The sequence below is a fragment of the Scomber scombrus genome, chromosome 12, assembly GCF_963691925.1.
Source record: "Scomber scombrus chromosome 12, fScoSco1.1, whole genome shotgun sequence".
Lineage (NCBI taxonomy): Eukaryota > Metazoa > Chordata > Actinopteri > Scombriformes > Scombridae > Scomber > Scomber scombrus.
This window is the reverse complement of record NC_084981.1, coordinates 19,409,031-19,432,876: the sequence shown is the minus strand read 5'-3', so window position 1 is coordinate 19,432,876 and position 23,846 is coordinate 19,409,031. Positions and strand designations below refer to the sequence as shown.

Below are 23,846 nucleotides of genomic sequence, written 5' to 3'. Positions count from 1 at the left end.
CAAAGTGACACCTGTAAATGTAAGACTAAGATATAAATGTATCTGCTTGTTATCATAATTGACTCTGCATTTGATTGTTATTTTTTAGTAATAACTTAATAATTAAAAACTTGCTCTGGAAGCAGAATTCTAGGAAAAATAATGGCAAGCAGACATCCCAGTACAGAGCTATTACACAATTTATTTAATTTTAAAAAATGAAACAAAACAAAATAGCATAAGTAATAAAGTAAAAATAACAATGAGGATTGTTTGAGTTTGTGTAGCCCTCAATGAATGAAAATGATATAGAATTTCATGATGTTGTATATTTGGAGGATTTTAAAATGCTTACCTATTTGTTATCTGGCCAGATGACTGACCACATTTTCCTGAGGTAAGCCTGTCGATGTCTGGCCTCTAGGGCGGCAGAAATCCATAAAACAGCATGGAGGTTGTCATTGCTGATGTGTGATCTATGCTTAGTCTTGTTGAGATGAACATATCTGTTCACACAGGTAGGCGCTTCCAAAATAGACAGGACACAGCAGTTTGAAGTCGGAGCTGTGGCATCAAAGTAGGGGGGAGGAGACAGTAAAAGTCCCTGATTGCAACATCTTATAACTTTTCTCTCAGGATACTGTTGCATTGCAGCTCTATTAACTCCATCTGCAGGTGATGAGGTGCACTGTCGACATCAGCGGTGAAAGGATTGGCAAAGACGGCAAAGGTCAGAAAAAGTCAAAAGTCAGAAAAACACTGACTGAATTCCTCAATCATTAAGTTCAGTTGGCAGCCAATCAAGATAAAAGGAAGGCAGTGCAACAACATTTATGGTGCATTCAACTTGTACTCAGCAGTCGGAATCTCCGAGCTTCCAGTCAGAAATTTCGACTGGAATGCCCCCTGAAGTTGGATCTCTGACTCGGAAAGTCGGACGTACACCACCAGCCCCAACCTCAAAATCCAAGATGGTAGCTCCATCATCAACAGTGTGAAAGTTGTAGTAATATCCTGTTTATTAGCAGTTTTATCATATTTGTGTCTAATTAAATCAGTCGCACACACAACACTGTCCAACTTCTATCTGTGGACATGTTGCTACGGTGTTTGTATGAGCAAAATACAGCAAATTGTGTTTTTATCAACTGGTATTGCTATCAATGGCTAACCTGGCTAAAACTGGTTTTCTGACTTCTAAATTGGAACTATACAAACTCCTGTGTGACGTCATTCCCAGCTCCATCTCCCGAGATAAATAGAACGCAGCATTAAACGAACCAGGAGTAAATTGGCATCTCTGAAACAAGGCCGTAGCCAGGATTTTTCAAATACCGAGGTCAAAAATGAGACTACAATTTATATGACTGTTAGGTTTAATCCATGATGTATTTATACTGCTTTCTTGCTGTGCATTTCTCAATTATGGTCATTCTTGTGGTCCAGTTCTTATTATTTCCAATTGTGCAACTTAAATCAACTCCTATTTCAGTATTCTACAACTTCCATGGTTGTATATTTAAAAATTATAACTGCAATATATTATTTTCTTTGTTTGTTCTTAAAATGTGGAATGGAGCACGGCCTGCTGGGAAAGGGAGAAAAGGGCGAAAAGGGCTCGTCCAATGAATGAACAGTTTGCAAAATCGGGTCAAGTCCAATTCACACATGTAGACAACATATTTCTGGCGATTTCAAGGCTTCACTCCACCGCTGGCTATAGCCGGATACTTTCGTTTTGACATGGCAGGGGAATCTTCAAGTACGTGTCACATGACGGTCCGTTGACGCAAGGATAATTGTCTCATCGGCTATTTTCACTTCACAATTAAACAAAAATTCAAGAAAAAAATACCGAGGACATGACCTCGGTGTCCTCAATGGTAGCTACGGCCATGCTCTGAAACTCTCCGGCAGTCTGTTCACACAGTTATCAGCTGGTTAAATCTTTGTTTTGAAACGTTAAAATGTTAAATCTCATGTGCCATGTCTGACCACAGCAGAAAGGAGAGCTAAAACTGCTTGTTTCAGACAGAGGCTGAACTGAAACTGAGTGTCTGCATAAAGGACCAGTACATGATAAATAAAATACGTTTTCTTTTTCTTTTTTTTAAAAAGTGAATCATGCAAAGCTACTGTAGTAGAATCCTAGAATAAAAATATAGTGCTTGAAATGTGCACAATCGGTTTTCCCTTAAATAAGATGCCATAACAGAACCTCGTTAAGTAGTCTGACAAATGGGATTAATGTAACCAATGAGAGAGCACGTATGTTTGAAACGTCACCACGTCGCTATACGTACGGAAGTGCATGACAGGCTAGCGCGCCAACTAAGTTTAGCAAACAAAGGGGAATACAGAAAATACGACTTGTGCTGCTAGCTATAAAATACAGCTTTAAAAACTCTTCGAAACGTTCTTCCTCTAAAGCAGAGGGTTGTCAGGATGGGTTTGCTCGAACGCTGCAACGAGTTCTTCAAGACCTCAAACCTGTACGAGGTGCTGGGCATCGACAAGGAGGCGACAGAGGCAGAGATCCGCAGGGGCTACTACAAAGTGTCCCTCAGCGTCCATCCAGACCGGGCTCCTGAAGACCCGCTGGCCACGGAGAAATTTCAGGTGAACTCTTGCAATCGCCAGCTGTCGGGTGCAGGCAGTAATCTCCTCTAATCTCCTGTGCAATCACAAATCAATCCACTAATATTAATAAGTGGGACTTTGGCATGGTTCTGTTTGTATGATGTATTTGAACATTATTCCCCCATAATACACCCCTCGATTATGTTTTTTGTAATGACAGGTGCAAAACAAGCACTTGCCACTTTTTACAATACTTTGCTCGTTGTGTTGGATAGGGGAGAACGGGGTTGATAGTCCCACTTTTTTGCTTTCCTTCGAATTCCTTATAAACTATATCCTGAACAAGTTCCCTTTATAATAAAGGAAGCCTAAAGTCTCAGGTAGGAATAAAGTGGTCTTACTCTCCTTAAGCTGATTCTGTTCAGAAGATATTGACTAGATATATCACACCATATATGTATATGCCAACATGTGAGAACAAACCCTGAAGATAATGTAACAAGCATCCCCAACTGGGATTTTTTGCTACCAGTAAAGCTAACAACCACATGTTGTAGTGTAAGAAAAAAACCTACCTAACTATCGCTCTCTCTTCATACTTTTTAATAATAATGATTGTTTTATTATAATCTAATTATGTGTAAAAGCCTAGAAGAGAAACACATGTGTAAAAGCCTAGAAGAGAAACACTGAAGAGCTGGGTATTTACATTTCCACATGAAAAAAAACTAAACATCCTCTCATCTCAATGTTAAGACGTTTACTCCAGAAATGACCTTGGAAATAACAGCTCACCCAAATTCTGAACATTTCTGTTCCCAAACTTTTTTTTATCATCGCCCTTTAGGGACCAAGATCTAATGAATGTGACAACTAACCCTGTTCTCCCTTACTTCATAGAAATAAAGATCACTAAAATGTCCAATCTGCAGTCAACAAGGGCTGGGCGATATGGACAAAATCAAAGATCACGATATTTTTTAACAAATACCTGTATCAGTATTGTAGGGATGAAAATTGGTGCTTTCCCAAAATATCTACATAATGAGATTTTTGATAAATAATCATCAGTAAAGTGGATACAAGGACTAAATAGCATATACAATGACATCACTTTACTGTAATGCAGCATTTTAAACCAGAAAAAGACAACATTTATGCCATATCATGATATTATGATCCAAAATCTAAGACAATATTTAGTTGTAGCGGATGTAGGAAGTAGAGTGGTCGTCCACCAATTGGAAGATTGGCGGTTCGATTCAGTCCAGTCAACATGCCGATGTGTCCTTCGGCAAGATACTGCTCCGGTTGCTGTGCCAACGGTGTATGTATGTGTATGAATGGTTAGTTTCCTTCTGATGAGCAGGTTGGTATCTGAATGGTAGCTCCTGCCATCAGTTTATGAATGTGTGTGAATGGGTGAATGAGACATGTAATGTAAAAGCGCTTTGAGTGGTCGTAACGACTAGAAAAGCTCTATATAAGTACAGTCCATTCATAGCACAATATTGATAAAATATTGGTAATATTGCCCGGCCTTACAGTCAACTAAATGTCAGCACTCAAAGTAATACACATCAGGAGGGTGATATAGATACATCTTTCATTGTCTTTTACATAACTTCATATTGCTAAATGTATAGTGATGTACTACATTCTCTGGAAACTGAGCGTATAGATTAAATAGCTTGATGGGAATGTCAGTTTGATTTTTTTACTGTATCCAATTGACAAAATTTGCATTGATGTTGATCAGATATTGCCATACCAATATAGTAGCTTCTTATTAAACACTGAACATTGCCACTAATGTAGTAATACAACTAAAGCTGCAATGATCGGTCCATTAATCTATTAGACGATCAGACAAAAAGTCAATCAGCATCAATTTTGTTAATAAAATAATCATTTTGGTTATTTATGAAGCAAAAGTATTTGAAGCTACCCTGTCACACATGAACAATACTGAATATCTATGAATTTGTGACATGTGTCAATTGACAAAATGACACATTTGAAGACATATATATATATAAATATATATATATATATATATATATATATATAAATATATATATATATAAATATATATATATAAATATAAATATATATATATATATATATATATATATATATATATATATATATATATATATATATATATATATATATATATATATAAAACATGTAATCACCATAGAAGCATTTTTCACTATTTTCTAACATTTCATAGAGTTTTTGTCAGTTGCAGCCCTAAATACAACCAAAGATATTAGAGAAATTATTACCTGGTATTTAAGGTACATTAATGGTTGCCAAATTTTAAATTGTTTTGATATCATCAAATCTCCTAAACCTTATATCAGTTTCAGCTACAGCAATTAGTCCAAAAATAATCCATTAGTCAATTGACACCATCTATTTTGATTAACTATTTTGTTCCAGCATCTTAAAAAGTAATGGACAGATTAATTTATAAGGAAAACAGCTGTTGTAGTTGCAGCCCTAATATTGATGTTACTTATTAAAGCCTATACAGTATGTCAATATATTGTTACATCTCCACGTCATATTTTTATATAACTCGTATAAAGTGTATGACTGTATCTCGTGCTGTGCTTTTTTAAAGGGCTGCAGATGTGTGTAAAAAGTCTCATCTGATTGTGTTTGTTGTTTTTCTCCAGGTGTTAGGAAAGCTGTATGCAGTGCTGAGCGATAAAGAGCAGAGGGTGGTTTATGATGAGCAGGGAGTGGTTGATGAAGAGTCTGACGTCCTGAGTCAAGACCGTAGCTGGGAAGAATACTGGAGGCTGCTTTTCCCCAAGGTACTAGAGCACAGGATTTATTTATTTTTCTTTCTGACGTGATTCATTAATGAGTCATATACATTGTTTAGTCTTTGTTGTGTGGATCATACATGTGATGATGTGACCCCCTGCAGTGAGTCACTTGTATATCAGGAATTGAATGTTCAATGACATATAGCAGATGATCAAGGTACAACAAATAAAAAGCTACATGTACCCAGAGTTAATGGTGGATTAATGCAAACAACACATTGGTTGCAGGATTATAAAATTACCATAATTTTATCCCTAAACGGCAACCATCACACATTTTGTCTTGACAGCATGCTCTGTCTCTGTCCATCTCCTAGTTTACTATGAAAGACATTGTTGAATTTGAGAAGAAATACAAGGACTCTGACGAGGAGCGGGAGGATTTGATCAAGCTGTATGTGAAGCACGAGGGAGATTTGGACGCCATCACGGCCTCGGCCCTGTGCTACACCCAGGAAGATGAACCCAGGCTCTGCAGCATCATCCAGGATGCCATCCAAAATGGAGAAGTCGAAGCATTCCCAGCTTTCACTAAGGAGAGTGACAAGAAGAAGAGGTCTCGCAGGAAGAGGGTGAGAAATGTGTTGATGTTAAAGCCAGAAAATCCTCACAGCTTATATTTTATTTCTTAGTCCAAGAAAGCATCTTATAATGTAACTTCTTCCAGTGTTAGTAACATGTTTGCTATTGACCTTCCAGGCTGACAGAGAACGACAAGAAGCAGAAGAAATGCAGAAAGAGATGGGGCTGGGCAATGAGGATGACAGTCTTGAGATGATGCTCAAGGTAAAAAATGCATGCTTGCATGTTTGAAATTGATACAGATTTTTTGGTTTTTTTCCTCTCTCAATAACTTTCATATCTTTCTTACTTTCCAGCAAAGGCAGAAGTCCAGAGAGCAGTCCTTTAACGGTCTCCTGTCTGATCTGGAAGCAAAATACTGCAAACCAAGTGGAAAATCCCAAAAAGCAAAAAGAGGAAAAAAGTGAAGTGTACAAGTTCTACAGCAGATGAAACGTGTAGGTGTTATAACATTTTTTTCAAAATAAGAGCATTCAAGTATGAGCTGCTGGCTAACTTTCTTTGTTCCTCCTCATAAATCTGTTGTTTATGTTCAGTGTTTGAATATTTAGTTACTTCGTGTGACGCTTATGTAAATGTAAATGCATGTTTTTTTCTGCCTTTTTATGTTGTGAAAGTTTCCAGAGAACACAAATAAATTCATATTTCTATACATAATCTGTACACGTTTTTATTTTTATTTTGTATAAAATAGAAAATGCATCGAAGAGAATGCATTGAAGAAAACTTTCAAGCTTTGTCACCTTTGTAGCATGGCTGTCTGATAGATTATTTTAACAACAAATGAAGGGAAAACCACCCTTTGTGCAGTTACCCTGATGTTACCTGACAAAGCATTCCCATTTGGCTCTGCACAGGTAATAATGCAAAAAAAATTAAATACAGTATTTTGTACAGGCATGAGTAATAAATTATTTACAAACATAGTTTTCTATAACTGCCTCTAATATTTCTACATTATCTTAGTAATGAGGTGGCCTGTACAGATGTTCTGTCAGTGCTCTTCTGATTCATGTGGTTTTAACTGAGAAAGGCAAAAACTCTCAAGGTGGCATCTCTCATTCTTTTTTGTTTGTGCAACGATAAGCAATGAAAAGCTCTGGGTCCATTTAGTTGTTTGTTTTCACAGGCCCATTGAAAGTTGTGTCCTTATAAAAGATACAGTACCAAACTCTGATGTTTTATCAGAGGAGAAAAAGTGCTTTTTATCCTCTCTGTCCCTGTCTGGGTGGATGTGTTCCCTGCATAGTCATTTACCAGTACAACACACTGCAGAGGAGAATATACAGTACATTCACATATAAATAGATATATACACATTCATACATACCAAGTACAAATATCTACACATACACCTCTTACTGTACATGGAGATGGATAGTTCCTGTCAACAGTTATTTGTGTTTGGCAGCCACAATAAGCTGATTTCTGAGATACAAAAATAGGCCTTTAACAAAAACTTTGTACATAAATTCAGCAAAGCAGCATAATATGAAACAATTCTGCTACCTCTGACAAAACAAGAATTGTTAAGTGGGCACAGATGCTGCAGAGTGTTGCATTTCATTGTGCTGTATTAAGATGAATGGCTGAAGGGTGCAGCGATCGCAGGGGCAAACTACAAGCCAGGTCTGCTAGCTCTGGATGAGATGCCTCCCCGGGTGTAAGACCGAGCTGGGACCGAAACAGGCACCAGTGGAGCTACTGGAGAAGAGGAGGGATAGGAAATTACTGAACATAGACTTAAAACATCTTAGTAGTGTGTAAATCTTACTCAAAACCAGCAGCTGCAACCTCTCACATTCACAATTTATCTGAGAACGAAATCTGGAAGAGTTTCATCAGCTGCTTTAATCTACTGACCTGGGGCGGGGGCTTGCGAGTCTGGCTCCTCTTCATCTTTGATGGGCGAGTGGCCCAGGGGATGGTGGGAAAACGAGTCCAAGAAAGATGAACTGCTGATGCCAAGACTAATGCCAGTCACACCAATTCCAAGAGAGTCTGGTTGAATTATGGAATAAATTGATGCATAAGTGATTAACTGAGGCACGGTGTAAGTGAAAGCTAACATTAAAGTAGCAGAGAACAGGCAGATGAAAAGGCAAAGGTCTCAGTGTGTCACATCTCTTTTCCAGCAGAATATGTTTCTGTTTCTAATCAACGATTCAAGTTGAAATTCTGACCTGTGCCCACAGAGGCTCTGCCTGCCCTCCCCTGCCCGATGTTGTCCAATACTGTGAAGGAGCGGCGGTAAGGGGTGTCTGACTGAGAAGAAAGCCAGCGGTCAAGCGTACTGTCATGCATACTGAGCACTACTCCAACTAATTACTCAGATTTATAAAAGCAACAACAAATTATTATTACTGCTCCACTTTTGAGTCAGCATTCTGAGATGATCGAGAGCATCTTACCCTGTATGTGTGAGTGGTGTTGGGCCGGGAGAAGACATCTAGCAGGTAGTGACGATCCCTTGGTATTGAACTGCCAGCTTCATCATTTATAGCGCTGTGGGCACGGCTGGACGGGCCTTTCTGACGCTGATGAGATGGAGGAAAAATGCAAGAGAGGTTTTACGCAGCGTGTCACAGGTGGTTTACTGCTTTTGAAAAATTGATCAAGACGTTTAGTAAATGCTACAGCACAACTGGTACATTGTCTTTTCGAAAGCCTTCATTTATCTCTGTTTCTGTTCAGGTGCTGTAACAAGTTAATCATTGTCAGTGTGGTTGTGTTTCAGTGACATTATACCTGTGCAGGTTTTGACTGCTGCCCTGATTGGGATGACTCCGGGTCTCCAGTGCTGATGGGGGGAAGGAGTGTGTTCCTGCTCAGAGGCAACAATGGAGAGGTCAGGCGGTCGCTGGCCGTGGGTCTGTGGAAGAACACGCACACTTACATAAACACTTACATGCAAGTATAAATAGATTTACTCACTTCTCTCTGAAAAGATAACCGTGGGAGTTGTTAAAATTCACAGCTTAGGTGTAAGGATGAAAGTCAAAGTTAGAATTTTACCTCTATATATAGCAGCGATACAAGAAGATATGTGATTTGTAGGTAATGTTTGTGCTGTAATAAATTATTTCACACACAGTGTTGTCAAAGGTTAAAACGTATCTCCCCACCCATTCACTTTCTTGCAGAGTTTAATGAGAAGTCAGTTAAATATGAAGCTACAGCCTGGACACAGTAAGCTTGGCTTAGCATAAAGACTGGAAGCAGGGGGAAACAGCTAGCCTAGCTCTGTCCAACAACATGTTGTGGAGTTGACTTGAACGTGAACATGAGTCTACCATTCAAGGTCATGACACCGTAGTTGCTGAATTTTGCAGAAGAATTGACATACCCCATGAAAGGAAAGGGAAGAGGCACACTTCACCCCATTAGTTTTTTACCCGCAGTTCATGACAAGTTCATCTGTTAAGTTGGTTTCACACATGAAACATCTATCACCTCCCGCCCCCATTATTCTACTGCACAGAGCCATAAGGCATGAGTTGAAAGAGAGCCTGCTTTTAAAGTAATCTCTCTCTGCTTCTGCACAACTTCACAGATCGCAGGGGAGCATGAGAGAGTAAAAAGTAAGATAGGAGTCTGGGTGGGGTTGGAGGTTCCCATGATGCCAAAAACTCACAGACGTGTCCCGCGGATGACCTCATCCATGGATTCCGCTGCGCTGGACTGACTAAGGCCGGGAACCAGTGGCAGGAGGGTTCGGGGAGGAGGGTTTCTGCGTCGAGCTGACTGGGCCGGACGGGATAGTGAAGAAGAGCTCTGCTCCAGGGTTCGGCGAGGGCGAGGCTTGCTGGAGGGGACCACGCTGGAGCCTGGTCTATGGGATGCCCGCTCTTCTGGCTCCCTGCATGGGGAGGAGAAGGAAGACCACAATTGATGAATGGAGCATTTCCACCTGCTGCCAACTGGCCAACCACTCTGCCAAACAAGGTGTTAGGACCAGGGACAGAATTGTGGCGTGAATGAGGCAATGCCACCCTTGATTTTTTAATTAAATGTGAAAACAAGATCGACACGACATCAAAAACATTAAAGCTTAAAAACACATATCAGGAATATACAAATGTGTCGTATAGGTGTCATTGATTTTACTCTCATTTTTAAAATTTTTGGAACAAATGCTCATTGGTTAGAAGAGTAAAATGTGTCCATACTGGGTCCTGTCCAGAACACCCAGATTTCTCTGCTGTAGGGGGATGCTGTGGATCACGATGAGGTCATTCAGGTTGTGCTGGGTCAATGCGGCTCCTACTGGGACCCGTCCAGCCTGGGGGAATGGTGTGAAATAAACAGAAGGAAGGTGGGGAGGGGGGAGGTTAAAGGAGAAGGATGAAAGGATGGGAATTATTAAGGGGTCAATGACAGAGAGGTAGGGGGGGAGAGGGTGAAATACAGGATGAAAGGCAAGGTAGATCGAAATAATATCTTTTAGCAGTAGCCTAATGGTTAGTTATTTTCATACAGTGTGTACAATACAGTATAATCTCAAAGAAACTGTTATTTGGCGTGCAATAATATCAGCTGGACCCCCATATCTGCTATGCCACCAACCAGAAATAACATTCATAACACTTAAAATGCAATAAAAACAATAACTAGTAAAACAAAGCATTCCAACACTCTGGTGACAGAAATGAAGAATTTAAAGAAAGTAGTTCATGTTGAAAATAAGTTGCAGTTTATTTCAAAAGTAAAACGGTGTTGATGCTTTTGTGTTAATCAACAGGCACAAGCACATTCATTCTAGAGATAAAGATAATGAGCCGCAATGGATGGCGTGCACATGACACGCCACCATTTTGGCTCTTAGTGAGGGAGTTACATACAGTGGATGGCTTTTTCTGCTTTTTGGATTTCCGTCTGGACTTGTGCTTTGAGCCCCCTGACTTTGTGTTCTTTAAGGGGAAAAAAGGCACGAACGAAGGAAGATAGTGGATATAAAGGAAAGGAAGGAAGAACAGAAGAGGGAGGAGGGACATGAAGACAGAAAGACAAATGATAAAAATGAATGGAAGTACGAAAGAAAAAGAGGAAAAATAGACAAAACACATTGGCAAGGTGAAGGGCAGAGAGTAAAGAGGGAAGGAAAGAAAACAGTGATACAAGTTAATGAACCGGAAGCACTGAAAGACTGAAAGAGCAACAGGCAGGAGTGAAAAATTGATGATAATCAAGTGTGGACTGTGGAACAGACGAGTGTCTGCAAAGGCTTCACATTTAGGGATGCTGAGCAGATGTTTCAGACTCTTCTCAGGGGTAAAATGTCTTCTACTAAAAATCAGGATGGATTCCAGCTGAAGACGATTACTTTTTTTATTGATCTACACATGTATTGTATTTCTAAAACACTAACTAAAACACATGTTAATATTTTTCTTTTCATGGGATATCTTGCGTTCATTAATACTTTGAAGAAAACTCAATGTGAAATGTTCCTGAAATAGATTAATTATAACAAAGCTGCTGAAACTGAACTGCTGACAGTGATGAAAGTGAAATGAGGCTCCCAATCTACTCCCTCAGAAGCACCCCGCTGCCTCTCATTCAATCTCGAACCACTGACCTGGAACTGCAGGCCAGCTGTGAGCGGGGGCACCCTGCTCTGGCCAAGTTTGGGCAGCATGGTGGGCAGTGTGGAGAACAGCATGAAGGGATTCTGGGAGTCTTGCTGCACAGGACTAAAGTTCCCAGAAATCTTCTCGTCATCTGCCAATTACACGCATACGATCACTTCCAAATACTGCACGAATAAATAAGAATTGACATTTGTTGATGTAATTGAGGCCTAATAAATTAAAATTAGCCCCACTTGAGGTGCAGCATTCCCATTGGCGTTGGACTAGCTCTTTCATCCAGCCAACCAGCTCCTGCCACACGTCATCAAACAACAGGTCGAGGACAGCTTGGCGGCGACACCGGTATGGCGAGACAGGGGGCATGCAGTGATGCCTCCGACCCGACTCTGAACAATCCTGCTCCCACTCATCCTCCCTGTGCGCGACAGATACAGTTAATTATTTTAACCACACTGAAAACATATGGACAGCAGCTGAGGTTCAGATCTTGTCTCTGCAACAAGAAGAATATCACAGCATGAGAATAGTAAGTTACTCACAGGTCCCTGCTATCAAAAGCCAGGTATTCCTCCATCAGACCTTCTACTTCAATCATTCTTGGCTTGTCATGCTTGCTGGAGCTACTGGAGGTACCAAGATGCCCATCCTCTGGTGAGGAGGACTTGATCAGCGCCGCTCTCCTGCCCAGCACGTTCAATCTTTACCACAAGACAAGAACACACATATTCATGCTGTATGTTTTCTATAAATGTGAACTCAAATAAAGCTGACTATCCTAAACTGACAAACAGAAATTAAATCCGGCCACAAAACATGCATGCACATAGTGTTTTGTCCTATTATTATGTTTCATTATGTCATTTTTGAGTAGAACTAGCCAGACAGTGGCACTGCCTGGTGCCTCACAGTTATCACAGATATCTCACATCACTGACTTTGGCCAACAAACTGGCTAACAAGCGAGAAGATCTAGGTCACAAAATCACAGTCAGCCAGGCCTCCTCTATAATTGATGCAGTAACAGCAGTCATCCGTATACCCAGCTATTTCTTGCGAATTGTATGAACTAATTAGGTGCTGTAGCTATTATTCACATTTTCTGACAAAAATTCTCGATTGTTTGATGTTTATTTCCTGTTGCGTAGTTTGCTAATATTAGTAGCTCTCATGAAACTTGACCTAATCTGTTTCCTCAGAATGCAATTCCAACAAAGTGAATTATACATGATCTATTTTTAAGTCAGTATACAAAGAGAAATGGATCGACATTAATACAAGAATGTATTCTGCTTAGTAACTCTTTGAACAGTCAAATAATGTTTTTAATGATCTAGTTTTATTTAACCCTTGCATACTGTTCAGGGTCAAATCTGACCCATTTTAACATTTGAGAGCTGTAAAAACACCATATACACATTTCTTGTCGTCTGACTTTTCCTAATGGGACCCACAGTTTAAAAATGCATAATTTGTCTCATATTTGTGCAGCTGATACACATTTGTATATATGCAAATGTAAAAGTTTGACCTGTGTTTATTAAAGAATTCAAATATCAGCATTCAAACATGTTGTGTTCATCATATTTTATAAAAATGTTCTACTGGACAAAAAAATAGTGATTGTAAATGTCTTTATTCCATAAGATTAATCAAACATGCATGAATGACTGATGGGGAATTTATGAATGTGAATTGTTGAAGAGACTAATTATGAGTCAGAATATGAACAGTATGTAAGGGTTAAGGTAAATGTATCTGTCATGTGAACATTGACTTTATGTGCCGTTCTAGGAGTATGTCAACCGATGAATCGGAGAAGTAAAGACTTACTCTGTGCAGCCCTGGTCTTTCTCCAGGGACTTCACACTGCTCTCTTTGCCTGCTGATGGGCTGCTGCTCGAGCTGCCCTTCCCTGAGGTGGCATACCACTGGAAGCCCTCATCACTGGGACAGACCAGCTGACTCCCCAGGATCCTGAGTGACACACACGATTGGAATTTTTTTCAAGTTTGTCTCCAAGTTCAGCTTTATTCTTTGATCCCACTGCTGCCCTGGTTCATTCAGCACAAAAATGTCAGGCAGGGAGTAGAAAATGGTAGATAACATACCGAAGATGTGGGAAACGCGTGGCCCACTGCTGACATTCATCCTGCAGTCCCTGGAGTATCCCTCCCCCGCTGCCTTTCCCCTCGTATAGCTCTTTGTCGATCTCCTCAAACATTTGCTGCACCTGCCGTGATGCTGCCTTGTCGAACTCCTATGGGACAGAAAAACCGAGTGACAGAAACACAGAATGAAGGCTACTTATTCCTCTGTTCTCATACACCAGTTCTATGACTGAAAGCTGCTGCTTTTTGGGCTCATCAGTTACTGGCAGCACATCACCATTCTTTGTGTATCTCACAGTAAGCTTCAACGTACACAATAATTAGCCACTGTAGCCCTTTGGGATGTGTGTATGAATTTGTGATCGAACTGGATCATTCATGTGTTATAACAAAATAAAGAGAGTGAGAGGAAAAGGATCATGGTGAGTTAGGACTGAGTTACTTTGTGTAACTCGAGGTTTTTTTTTCTTTCTTTCTCGGAAGCAGCTTGAGGACACCAAACTAAATAAATCATAGAGTCCTGGAAAAGTTTTGTAGAATACAGCTGAGGCTAGAAAGTACAGCATAATAGTGGAATCAGGCCTTGCATAAACAAAGAAGTATCATCTACAAAGGTTAAAACTCTCTATATAGTTACTGGCTGCATCTTGTTTTTCCTCAGGTTCGCCAAATGTTAATTAATGTTGACAAAGAGGCATAAAAGTTAAGACAAAATGCATGATAGTAAACCAAAATCTGACATTAAAATTGCATGATGATATATTTGAGGAGTCTTTTTGTCTTTGTAACAGAATAACAGAAAGGATGGAAAAATGCCAGAGGGAAAAACAATGTCCTGTGTGTGTGCACGCTTGAGCGCTTCTCTTGTGTTAGAGAACACCAGACTGGCATCATCACATCACATTATGATTGTTTTCTCAGGAGTAGACTTACATCGTAGCCCCAGGAGAAAACAGAGCTCCTCTCTGTGGAGATGCCAGTGCCTGTTGAGCTGTGAATACCTGACCAGGACTGGTTGGAGTCTACTGAGATGACGGTGAGACAGTCCGAGTGGCCTGAGGCAGCAGACGTCTCTGAGCTTAACCGAAAAGGACAAGGAAGATTTATGACTTATGTACAGCTTGAGAAGTAATGTTTCACCACTTTTATACAAGATCTTACAGTGATTATTTGTCTTCTTTTTATTTAAACACATTCAAACATCTAGACTCCCTCAAAATGTAAACCAAGTCTTTCTTATGTGGCTGCGTAAATCTTACTGGAGTGACTGTGGCGAAAATAATCACAAGCAAGGTTTCAAAGTGGAAAGTAAAGGGCAAATGTCAAAGTAATTGAATATTCTAAGAGGCTGCCTCATTATTTATTCTTTTAACTGCACATCTGAAGGAAGCAACATGATATCAATTAATCCACCGTGTATGGGTATCTCTGGTTTCGCATATCAAGAGTCTTCGAAAGAATCAGCTGTCCACTCAAGAAGGTGTAACATATCAAAGCACACAAGGTAGAAGAGTGTGTATGTGTGTGTGTGTGTGTGTGTGTGTGTGTGTGTGTGTGTGTGTGTGTGTGTGTGTGTGTGTGTACGAGTTACCAATAGTTTCATTTTGGCCTTATGCTTGCATTGCCAGGAAAAATCCGTACCTACATGTCTGTACAGCTGCTTGGTTACCTGTTGTGAATGGAGACAGCTTCCTGCAGGTCATGGAGGTAGCGATGAGGCGTGTGGTTATCGTCTGCTTCCTCTGGGAGAGGGTGGTGGTCCAGGCTGCTTCGAGACAACCCACGTCTGCGCAAAAAGCAAGATGGGGAATATTAACTCAGAGATTAAACTACTTAAAAAGTGAGTGTGCAATCACATTTTGGAGAAAACATCAGTGATGGCCCCACAGTCACAGGGACATGATATGGACAATCCCTCTCATCCTCTCTATGCCGTGCTAAGGGGCAGCTAAGAAGCACGTTCAGCCACAGACTCATCTAGCCATGTGTCTCAAAGCACTGAGGGGGGGCTTTTTAATACCATCAGCCATCAGACTGCACATCACCACAGCTCCCAGTGCCTCCCACTAACCCATTAAAAAAGACTGATGCTGTCCTTACTGTGTAAATTCCAGGAACATTGCACCTATATATATAATATGAAAATAGGACCGTATTTCCGCAAAACAAGATGGTAGTTTTCCATCATGTGTGTCTAAACCGAGAACTTGTGTGACAGATGATCAAAACTCAGATCAGAAATATAACTTTTTAGACTATCATTCGTGATGGAAAAGTCTTATTTCATTTTCTTACAATATAGAAACACAACTTTCACTGGTTGAGACCTGGGCAACTATCTAAGCTCTGGGTGCTATCAGTGCAAATGCATGTATGTTAGCTGTACTCACATCTCTAGTTTGTGTGATACAGGTCTTCTGTTGTATCGTGAAATCATCCTCCTTTGTCTCCGTTTTTATCGGCTGAAGCCCTCGTCTCTCATTCTTGCCTCCACGTCCTGAACTCACAGCTTAGACAGGAGTCTGACATTTCCCACTGATCCACAGAAAAGCACCCAATGTACAAGAGTATCGGGGACAAGGCTTTCTGCTGCAGATGCTAACGTTGTTTCTGACTGTGTTGCAGCTAAAAATAGGTTACATGGACGGGCAGATTAAGTATCAAGAAGGCACAAATGGCATTGTATATTCCCTTAAAACACACCCCCTGTTATATTAGCTTGCTACAGTCGACAGACATCTTGTGTCGTCGAGAAATTGCCAGGGCTTATAGCTTAAAATAACTGAGTGTTTAAGGTTAGCGTAGCCACTAACAACAATAACAAGGCTGTCATGGTTACGCAGCCTCGTCGCCGCATGGCCTTAAGGGAAATCGAGTGTGAACCGCAACAGAAGAGCTGTTAAACAATTGACTATTTGACTACAACTCCCAGCATCCATTGCGACAACGTGACTGCGTTTCTAAAATGTATCCGCTAGTCTTTGGCGGATTGTAGCGAGAACTGTGAACCTCGTAAATAATGATTGAAATTGATATGAATTAAATTGATTAGCTTAACTTTAAACTATCTTAACGATTTTTTAAAATAATTTGGGCAATTTTTCAGCGGACGAACAACGAAATTTGGTTGAACTAATATATAATGTAGGAACTATTAGTTGTCACACGAGTGTTGCAGTCGAGTAGAAATCACAGTCGGACCTAAACAGCGACAAATGGCGTGACAGCAACGTACATTTAAATGAGTGAAGTTTCCTTGTTTCTCGTATTGAAAGCTCTTCATTTTGTATCGACATAACGCCTCGCATTTTTATAACAACACCAGGTAAGATTGACTGATATTAGTGTGAGATTTTCCGGGATATCGACTGTAATCAATAGTTTGCTTCACTTTAATACTTTATTCTTACTGTCAAGTTCAACCTGGAAACAGTACAACCCATCAGACCATCATTTATGCTTTTGTTGTCTGTTTATTAGGTCTTCTCTAAAGTTGCAACAATGGACGCCCTGCAGAGGAGAGTGGTTCAGGAGGACATGGTCCAGTATCAGCTCTTCTTGATCCAGTCGGACGACTCAACTTTACAACACTCTGAGGAGCACCTGTCACATCTCGTAGAGGAGATTTTGGCCAAGGTTGCCCCGCTGCTGATGCAGTACATCTGGCAGAATCAGTCATTCAACCTCAGCTACCATCCTGAGAAAGGTACAGTCATGGTCAACACATTTAAGATTAGTTTATGTAAATATTGGTATTGATATACATATTTAGGATTGATATATCTTCTTATTAATTGTCAGGAGGTGTTCCTGCTCATATTGGAGGTAGCACTCAGTTTGGGGACAATGTTGAAGATGAGTGGTTTATTGTTTACCTCTTAAAGAAAATCACAGAGGCCTTCCCCGATCTCGCAGCCAGGTAAGGAAAATGTGCTCTGAGTTCAAATTTTTTGACGATTCAATTGTTCTTTTATACTGCCGAAACATGGATCCGTCTTAGTGTTTTTTTTTCATTTGTGCAATTTCACATTTGTGTGTACAGAGTTGAGGACAACGATGGGGAATTTCTCCTGATTGAAGCTGCAGATTATCTTCCAAAGTGGCTGAATCCGGACACCAGTGAGAACAGGGTGAGAGATGATGAGATGGCAGATTTAATTTGTGGCATGTCTTTGCCTTTTAATACAAATCATTTATGCTTCAAGTCAATGCAAATCTTTTCGTAAAAAAAAAAATCATAAATGTTACCTACATGTTTTCACTTTATTTCAGTATGGGATGAAGGCCAAGGTCAATTTTCTAAAATATTTCTCATTGATGTGTTTAAGGACAGTTAAACTTCCAACATCACTTAATACACTTAACACCCATGCTTACTTCTCTCTTCTGGGTTTGGCAGAGTAGTGCCAAACCTTTAATTTTTCTACTCAAATCTCAGATATCAGTATGTATTAAGCTTACTGACAACATTTTTTTAGGGTGGCTAAATGTTCCCTCTCATGGTTTCAAGTCTCTGCAGTGAAGTCTTCCTCTTGTTATTGTTTGTATTTAAATACAAGCCTTCATTGTTCCACTTATTCTCCTTTTTCTTGTCAGGTGTTCCTCTGTAGGGGAGAGTTGCTCATCCTGCCCTACCCCTCCAAATCTAGTCCAGTAGGGGTCTCGAGGGATGTGGTGCCCAGTGTGGCACAGGCTGTAGCGCTGCTCTCCACCAACCCAGAGGCCTGTCGGGCAAGCCCCAAGATTTGTTCAGCCCTGAGGAAGCGGCTGGAGGGGTGAGAGGACACAATTAATGCCTGGTTTTTATAGGCAATCAGTCTGAGCCTAAACACTGAATCAAATACTGTGTATTTTTGTATGGCCACCTGTTTTCTTTGTCATAATTCTGGGGCTTGATCCACAGGAGGCCACAGCTCACATTGGCGTGTCCTTCAGAGGACATGGAGGCCAGGCTCCACCTGCTCAAATAAGCCTCACAGAGACCACAACTAAGTGTGTGTTTAGGTGGCCTTTTTCAACTTGAAAAGTGAAACATTTCCAAATTTTATCTCCAAGCATTGCCCTTCAATGGGTTACAAAGTTTAAATACAAATGGGAAACTGGCAAGTTTCATTCTTCCTGTGTTATGTTGTGACATTCATGTCGAAACATGATGAACAACTGGAAAATAGTGAATTGTGTTAATGGTAAATACATCCAAATAATTTATTATTTCCACCTTGTAGTTTTACTGTCTGCCACATGTGATATTTTTTACCAGTGATGGATCCACCAAACCACAGATACCTGGTAAACACAATGCAGCCATGTGATATTTCCAGATTTATGAGCTGAGGACGCTCGCCTGAAAGCTGTATGAACCTTCACAAATTATTATTTGCCGAAGGCATTCCATAAATACATATCCTTTATTTTTCCATAAATAAAGGATACAGCAGACTGTGTCCTTCACATTCATGCAAAACAAGGCTGCATTTCCCTCCCGAAGTTTTAGGAGTGATTGAAATGAGACAGAGCTTGTCAGACTCTTATGAGACATTTAGTTTATGAATGCACACCTCAGAGGATTCATCCCCAGAATTGTGACACAGCAACACGGTGTAACGACAAGTCGGGACACATCATGTTATCACATTCCCAACTTAAGCCTGTATGGCAAAGTAAAAAATGGTGCAGTCTGAGTGTTTCAAGCTGTTCAAGGTCTGATCAGCATTCAAAGCGTCTACAACATAAATTTGTTAACCATAATATTCAAGTAGGAAACAGATATTCAGGAATGTTGCATCAATATCAAACATGAGAAAGTCCTATTTAGCCATCTCTACTTTCCTTTTAGGTACCCAGACAAGACTAAATCTGGCCTGCATCGTGCCCACTGCTTCATACCTGCAGGCATTGCCATGGTGTTGGCACAGAGACCAGACCTGGTCGCCCCTGCTGTTTCAGCTTTTTACCTGCGGGATCCAGTGGATCTCCAGGCGTGTCGAAGCTTCAAGAACTTTCCTCCTGATACAAGAGTCTTAACCTTGGTACACACACTTTAAGATTCATGACTGTTATGAAATGGGAAAGAGAAGAAGTTTGCCTGTTTTAAAGGAAATAGTCTCATTTCAAAACATTGGCTTGATGTTGTTCTACAGACTGGTACTGTATGATTCCATTGGCATGTTTGAGATTTTTTTGAATTGTCTAGAATCATTAGATCATCTTAACTTTGTACTGATGTATCATCCTCCAGGTGACATTTACTCGTTGCCTGTACGCCCAGCTGCAGCAGCAACAGTTCACACCAGACCGGAGGAGTGGTTTCTCTTTGCCTCCTCGCTCTCACCAACAGTACAAAGCCCATGAACTTGGCATGAAGCTGGTGAGCCAACAGCTGTGTTTCCTTTTCGTTCTGACGAATAAATTCATGCTTCTGTTGATTTGTTTGAATAGCTTGAGTTTTCAGTGTTGTATTTGATAACATGTCCATCCCTATCTGTGTGTGTGTGTGGGTATGTGTCCCTCTCAGGCCCACGGCTTTGAGATCCTGTGCTCTAAGTGCACACTGCCATCTTCAGAGCCTGATGCCCCAGTCAGTTGTAACCCTCAGTGGAAAGGCTTCATGGATAGCCTGAAAAGGAACAAATACTTTCGGGTTAGTCACTTGACAGCTGAATGATGAGGTTAACAGCACACATTAGGGAAGGATGAACACACACACGATTAAAGATACTATATAGTAGCAATATTTCTACTGTCAAATGTTAAAGTTTAAAATATAATGTTTTCAAATGCAGGGAGAACTGGAAGGTTCGGCACGTTACAGAGAACTGACGAAATCAGCAGAAAACTTCTTTAAACAGTCTGTTGCCTCAAAATCCAGGTGAGAACTGTGTGTGTGTGAGTGTGTGTATGTAAGTAATAACACTTTGAGTATTTGTCTGAATATAGACATTATGTGTGTTGGCAGTGAAGGGTCCACGGGAAAGGAGGTTCTCCAGCTGCTGCACAGCTGCGTTCACTTCAACATGGAGGAGCTGAAGAAACTAGAGTCACAGCTCCCCCAAGAGGACAGTGAGTAAAAGTGAACCTCTAAAACCTTAAACCTGTAAAACACTCCTCAATCGAAGGCCTGACAGGCATCTAAATATGAAGTTTTAAGAACATGTTAAATATCATCAACTTGAATTAGTCTCAGTTATAATTTCATCAAATAGTGAACAGTCTTGGCTGCAGAAATGAAGGGACGCCTCCAGCATAAGAAATGTTTGTGTCTGCATTGTAAGTGTTTCTTATGCCATGTCTCTGCCATCTGGGAGTCTATGCTTCCTGCCAATTTCTCTCACTTTGTATCGTTTTTGGTATGCATCCTCCATTCTCTACCCTTCTCTCTTTCAATCATTTCCTGTAATTAGTCGTTTCTTTGTGTCGATCTCTAGGTGACAGCTGGCTCGATATCACAGCTCAGGAGTTTGAGCGTATGTTGCAGGAGAGAAGTGGGGGGAGAGCTGATGTTGGCAGCCAAAACACCAGCTACACCAAACACACGCAGCATGTCAGGGTGGCAGACGAGAGGAGAAAGAAGACTGAGGACAGCAAGGAGGAAGAGGAGGCCGGATACAGCCTGGTAGCAGTGAGTCAGGGGATGAAGAACTTCCTCAACACCATGTCATCACATGAAGGCGCTGAACTGCCCTGGTGAGACCTGATTGCTCAGAGTACATTGTTTTAATATGCAGTTGGATAAAGTATGCACATTTTCTCTTTCATGTGCTGCAATGCTATTATTCAAAGTAAATTAGATGTGCATGATCCCATCAGCAGTCTTTCAGTTCATATTTCACTTTTTTTTTGTATTCCAGGACGAGTTCATCTCAGCCTTTTAGCTTTGACCCAGACTCCATGGCCAGCACACTGGACCGACTGCTAGGTATGTACACCTATGAAAATATGTAAGATTATCAAAATGACTGCTGCTGAAATTTTCCACATTTGCATCAATTTACCGAATCTCTCTCTGTCATTTTATTGTTTCAGGAAGCAAAGAAGATGAACTTGATTCAGATGACCTTGATGATGATGATGACGATGACCATGATGATGATGAAAAAGAAGAGGAGTCCTTTGGTAATGCAGAGATGAACGGGACAGAGACGTTGGACAGTCTCAGAAAATATATGGACCAAATGGATCAGGAGCTCCTGAGCACTAATATTGGACAAAGCTTTAATCTAACGGTAAGATGATGGTTATATTTATACCCTCTACATATCAAACAAAAATATTGAAATCCTTTTTAGCCTTTTCTCTTTCTGCTCAACTTCAGTGTGTTATTAATCTAAAAACATACACTGAAGTTAGTTTCAAATAACGTATCACCCTCAATCTGCTTATAAAACAATTGAACTTATTTTCTTCTTTCTGCAGAATGATAACAAGGCAGGTCTGGACATTGGGTCTCCCAAACCTTCTGCCACAGATGGCCTCCTGATGGAGGGAGGGGTGGGAGAGACAGACGAGGAGATTCAGCCTCTTGACGTGGACCTCAACCTGGTCACCAACCTGCTGGAGTCCCTCAGCTGTCAGGCCGGGCTCGCTGGACCGGCCTCCAACCTGCTGCAGAGTCTGGGCATACACCTCCCACCCAACTCTGATCCCTCATAAAGGACAAGGGGTAGCTAATGAATGAGGACATATTTGGCAGATTTCTCTTCTGTATGCAAGTTTCTGATGATTCCCAGATAGGACAGTTGGTGAGACAGCCCTTAAAGCTGTCAGCAGAATACTTTCACTACATTGGCTGAACTTCTGTTGCCAAAGCAGTCACAGGCGTCCATCCTGGCGTCCTGTGGAGCTTTCATTGTAAACAGACATGGTGTTGAACGTTCAGTGTTTCTCATCCAAACACACTGTGTGTACTGTCAAACTGTGATTTAAAAAAAAATAATAATAGCAGACATATTAAAGACATTTTCTAAATCATAAAACATTTGCACAAAACATTTTGAATGTTTTAAAACCTGCATTTGTTGAAGTTTATAGTTAATATCATGTGTACACAAGTACAGAAAAAGAGACGGAGCTCATACCATGTGCTGAAGATACAATTGTATACAGGATTTTATAAGATTTCTTTCCAGTGGAAATTTTCTGTTTGGTCCCTTATGCAAATTGTTGCATAAATATTAAAAAAAAATTATAAAAATATATGCTTCATGATCAGACACAAAGAGTATGAATACTTTGGAGGAAGCAAAATATCCTTTAAAGTCCAAAGCAGGATGAGAGAGGAATTGTGCACTGAATACCAAACACTGGAAAAAGTGGTGTCCCTCCATGAACTCTGTGTTTATTTGAAATTATGATTAACTGAAATCAGGTTTACAGTCAGTTTTTAACAAATGCTGTTGGGCTTAATGTGTGACTGTGTACTAATGAACGATGATTTGTCAGCACTTATATTTGGTTCTTAAACAAAATAAATATTTTTGGAAGTAAAGCCTTCTCTCAATCTCAAAACAGTTTATTAACCATTTTAAAATACATATTCACACTTTGAGATATCATATTCTTATATTAAGACAAACAGGAGTTTAGATTATAATAATAATTTAAGGTAGTCTTCAATATAACAGCCTCAGCAGAGAAATGTATGTGAATATCAGTGAAGTATTTCCCTTCTCATCTGACAAATGTTAACTGTCAAATTCATTCAAGGGAAACTTCTACTAACCTCTGGTCCAAAATTACACATTAACTCAGTAAACAAATACAGTAATACAATAAGTTCAACTGTATATCACTATATAAACAACATGTTCCTCATTCTTATCCATTTTCATCTGAAAAAAACAGTCAGAATCATTCAGGGACAACTTCCACAAAGCTCTGGTTGAAACTTCATGTGGAGAAAATCTTTTTTTTAGCTAATTATATCCTGTTTACAGGAGTGTCCAAAAGCCTGTGTTTACTATCAATATTCTTTTTTCTATTATGCAGATTTTCCATAAATATATACCGGAAAAAAGTATGCTTTGTTGCTACGATATGACCAGCAGCTCTAAAAGAAAACTGGTAATAACACATGCTGCTGATTTGTACTTGTTTGTGAAACTGCACTCACCCAGTAAGGCTATGCTCTGTCATTGTTTTTTATCTGATGTACTTACACCAACTGG

At 40.2% G+C, this 23,846-nt stretch overlaps 3 protein-coding genes and 2 long non-coding RNA genes across 8 annotated transcripts in view; 2 read left to right on the top strand and 3 right to left on the bottom strand.

Moving 5' to 3' along the window:
• LOC133992327 (uncharacterized) overlaps nucleotides 1-23,846 on the bottom strand; it is a 140,656-nt gene that overhangs the window by 81,681 nt on the left and 35,129 nt on the right. The gene's annotated exons all lie outside the window — the stretch shown is intronic.
• dnajc9 (DnaJ (Hsp40) homolog, subfamily C, member 9) overlaps nucleotides 2,295-23,846 on the top strand; it is a 149,520-nt gene continuing 127,968 nt past the window's right edge. The window contains exons 1-5 of one of the 2 annotated variants that reach the window (XM_062431049.1): nucleotides 2,295-2,598; nucleotides 5,247-5,387; nucleotides 5,720-5,974; nucleotides 6,102-6,188; nucleotides 6,281-6,392. In XM_062431049.1, the coding sequence (XP_062287033.1) occupies nucleotides 2,425-2,598; nucleotides 5,247-5,387; nucleotides 5,720-5,974; nucleotides 6,102-6,188; nucleotides 6,281-6,391 (768 nt within the window). In that variant the 5' untranslated portion in view covers nucleotides 2,295-2,424 and the 3' untranslated portion in view covers nucleotide 6,392. Of the gene's footprint in view, nucleotides 2,599-5,246; nucleotides 5,388-5,719; nucleotides 5,975-6,101; nucleotides 6,189-6,280; nucleotides 6,642-23,846 lie in introns of those variants that run through there. The other variant, XM_062431048.1, reaches the window with a different exon arrangement.
• On the bottom strand, nucleotides 6,770-16,479 carry fam149b1 (family with sequence similarity 149 member B1). 3 transcript variants are annotated; one of them, XR_009927032.1, is made up of 15 exons: nucleotides 16,074-16,479; nucleotides 15,353-15,469; nucleotides 14,617-14,761; nucleotides 13,684-13,832; nucleotides 13,406-13,549; nucleotides 12,115-12,273; nucleotides 11,809-11,990; nucleotides 11,563-11,705; nucleotides 10,154-10,266; nucleotides 9,619-9,843; nucleotides 8,733-8,856; nucleotides 8,396-8,521; nucleotides 8,168-8,245; nucleotides 7,848-7,985; nucleotides 6,770-7,685 (listed from the first exon to the last, which is right to left on the bottom strand). XR_009927032.1 is itself a non-coding variant. In XM_062431047.1 (15 exons), the coding sequence occupies exons 1-15, from the start codon at nucleotides 16,118-16,120 to the stop codon at nucleotides 7,603-7,605; spliced, it is 1,977 nt and encodes a 658-aa protein (XP_062287031.1). In that variant the 5' UTR covers nucleotides 16,121-16,479; the 3' UTR covers nucleotides 6,770-7,602. The 3 variants fall into 3 exon arrangements, 2 of the variants coding, with proteins under 2 accessions (XP_062287031.1, XP_062287030.1); XM_062431047.1 differs by having other exon boundaries at nucleotides 8,168-8,249; XM_062431046.1 differs by having other exon boundaries at nucleotides 6,770-7,688; nucleotides 8,168-8,249; nucleotides 16,074-16,478.
• On the top strand, nucleotides 16,893-23,748 carry ecd (ecdysoneless homolog (Drosophila)). Its single transcript, XM_062430115.1, has 14 exons — nucleotides 16,893-17,008; nucleotides 17,164-17,389; nucleotides 17,485-17,602; nucleotides 17,726-17,813; nucleotides 18,280-18,458; nucleotides 19,520-19,712; nucleotides 19,922-20,050; nucleotides 20,198-20,323; nucleotides 20,466-20,551; nucleotides 20,639-20,742; nucleotides 21,108-21,366; nucleotides 21,531-21,598; nucleotides 21,706-21,905; nucleotides 22,096-23,748. Exons 2-14 carry the CDS (start codon nucleotides 17,185-17,187, stop codon nucleotides 22,330-22,332), a joined length of 1,992 nt encoding a protein of 663 aa, XP_062286099.1. The 5' UTR covers nucleotides 16,893-17,008; nucleotides 17,164-17,184; the 3' UTR covers nucleotides 22,333-23,748.
• LOC133991635 (uncharacterized) lies at nucleotides 17,131-19,586 on the bottom strand. Its single transcript, XR_009927014.1, has 4 exons — nucleotides 18,549-19,586; nucleotides 17,936-18,450; nucleotides 17,559-17,786; nucleotides 17,131-17,380 (listed from the first exon to the last, which is right to left on the bottom strand). It is a non-coding gene; the product is annotated as an uncharacterized LOC133991635 (long non-coding RNA).

Bases quoted from the DNA above. Each gene is read 5' to 3' on its own strand.
- fam149b1 (XM_062431046.1), bottom strand. From the start codon at position 16,120: ATGATTTCACGATACAACAGAAGACCTGTATCACACAAACTAGAGAT. The intron at 11,991-12,114 runs GTGAGTAACTTA...TGTCGCGCACAG, and splicing joins GCTTTTGATAGCAGGGACCT to GGAGGATGAGTGGGAGCAGG. The intron at 11,706-11,808 runs GTGGGGCTAATT...TGTAATTGGCAG, and splicing joins ATGGGAATGCTGCACCTCAA to ATGACGAGAAGATTTCTGGG.
- ecd (XM_062430115.1), top strand. From the start codon at position 17,185: ATGGACGCCCTGCAGAGGAGAGTGGTTCAGGAGGACATGGTCCAGTAT. The intron at 17,603-17,725 runs GTAAGGAAAATG...TTGTGTGTACAG, and splicing joins TTCCCCGATCTCGCAGCCAG to AGTTGAGGACAACGATGGGG. The intron at 21,367-21,530 runs GTGAGACCTGAT...TTTGTATTCCAG, and splicing joins GAAGGCGCTGAACTGCCCTG to GACGAGTTCATCTCAGCCTT.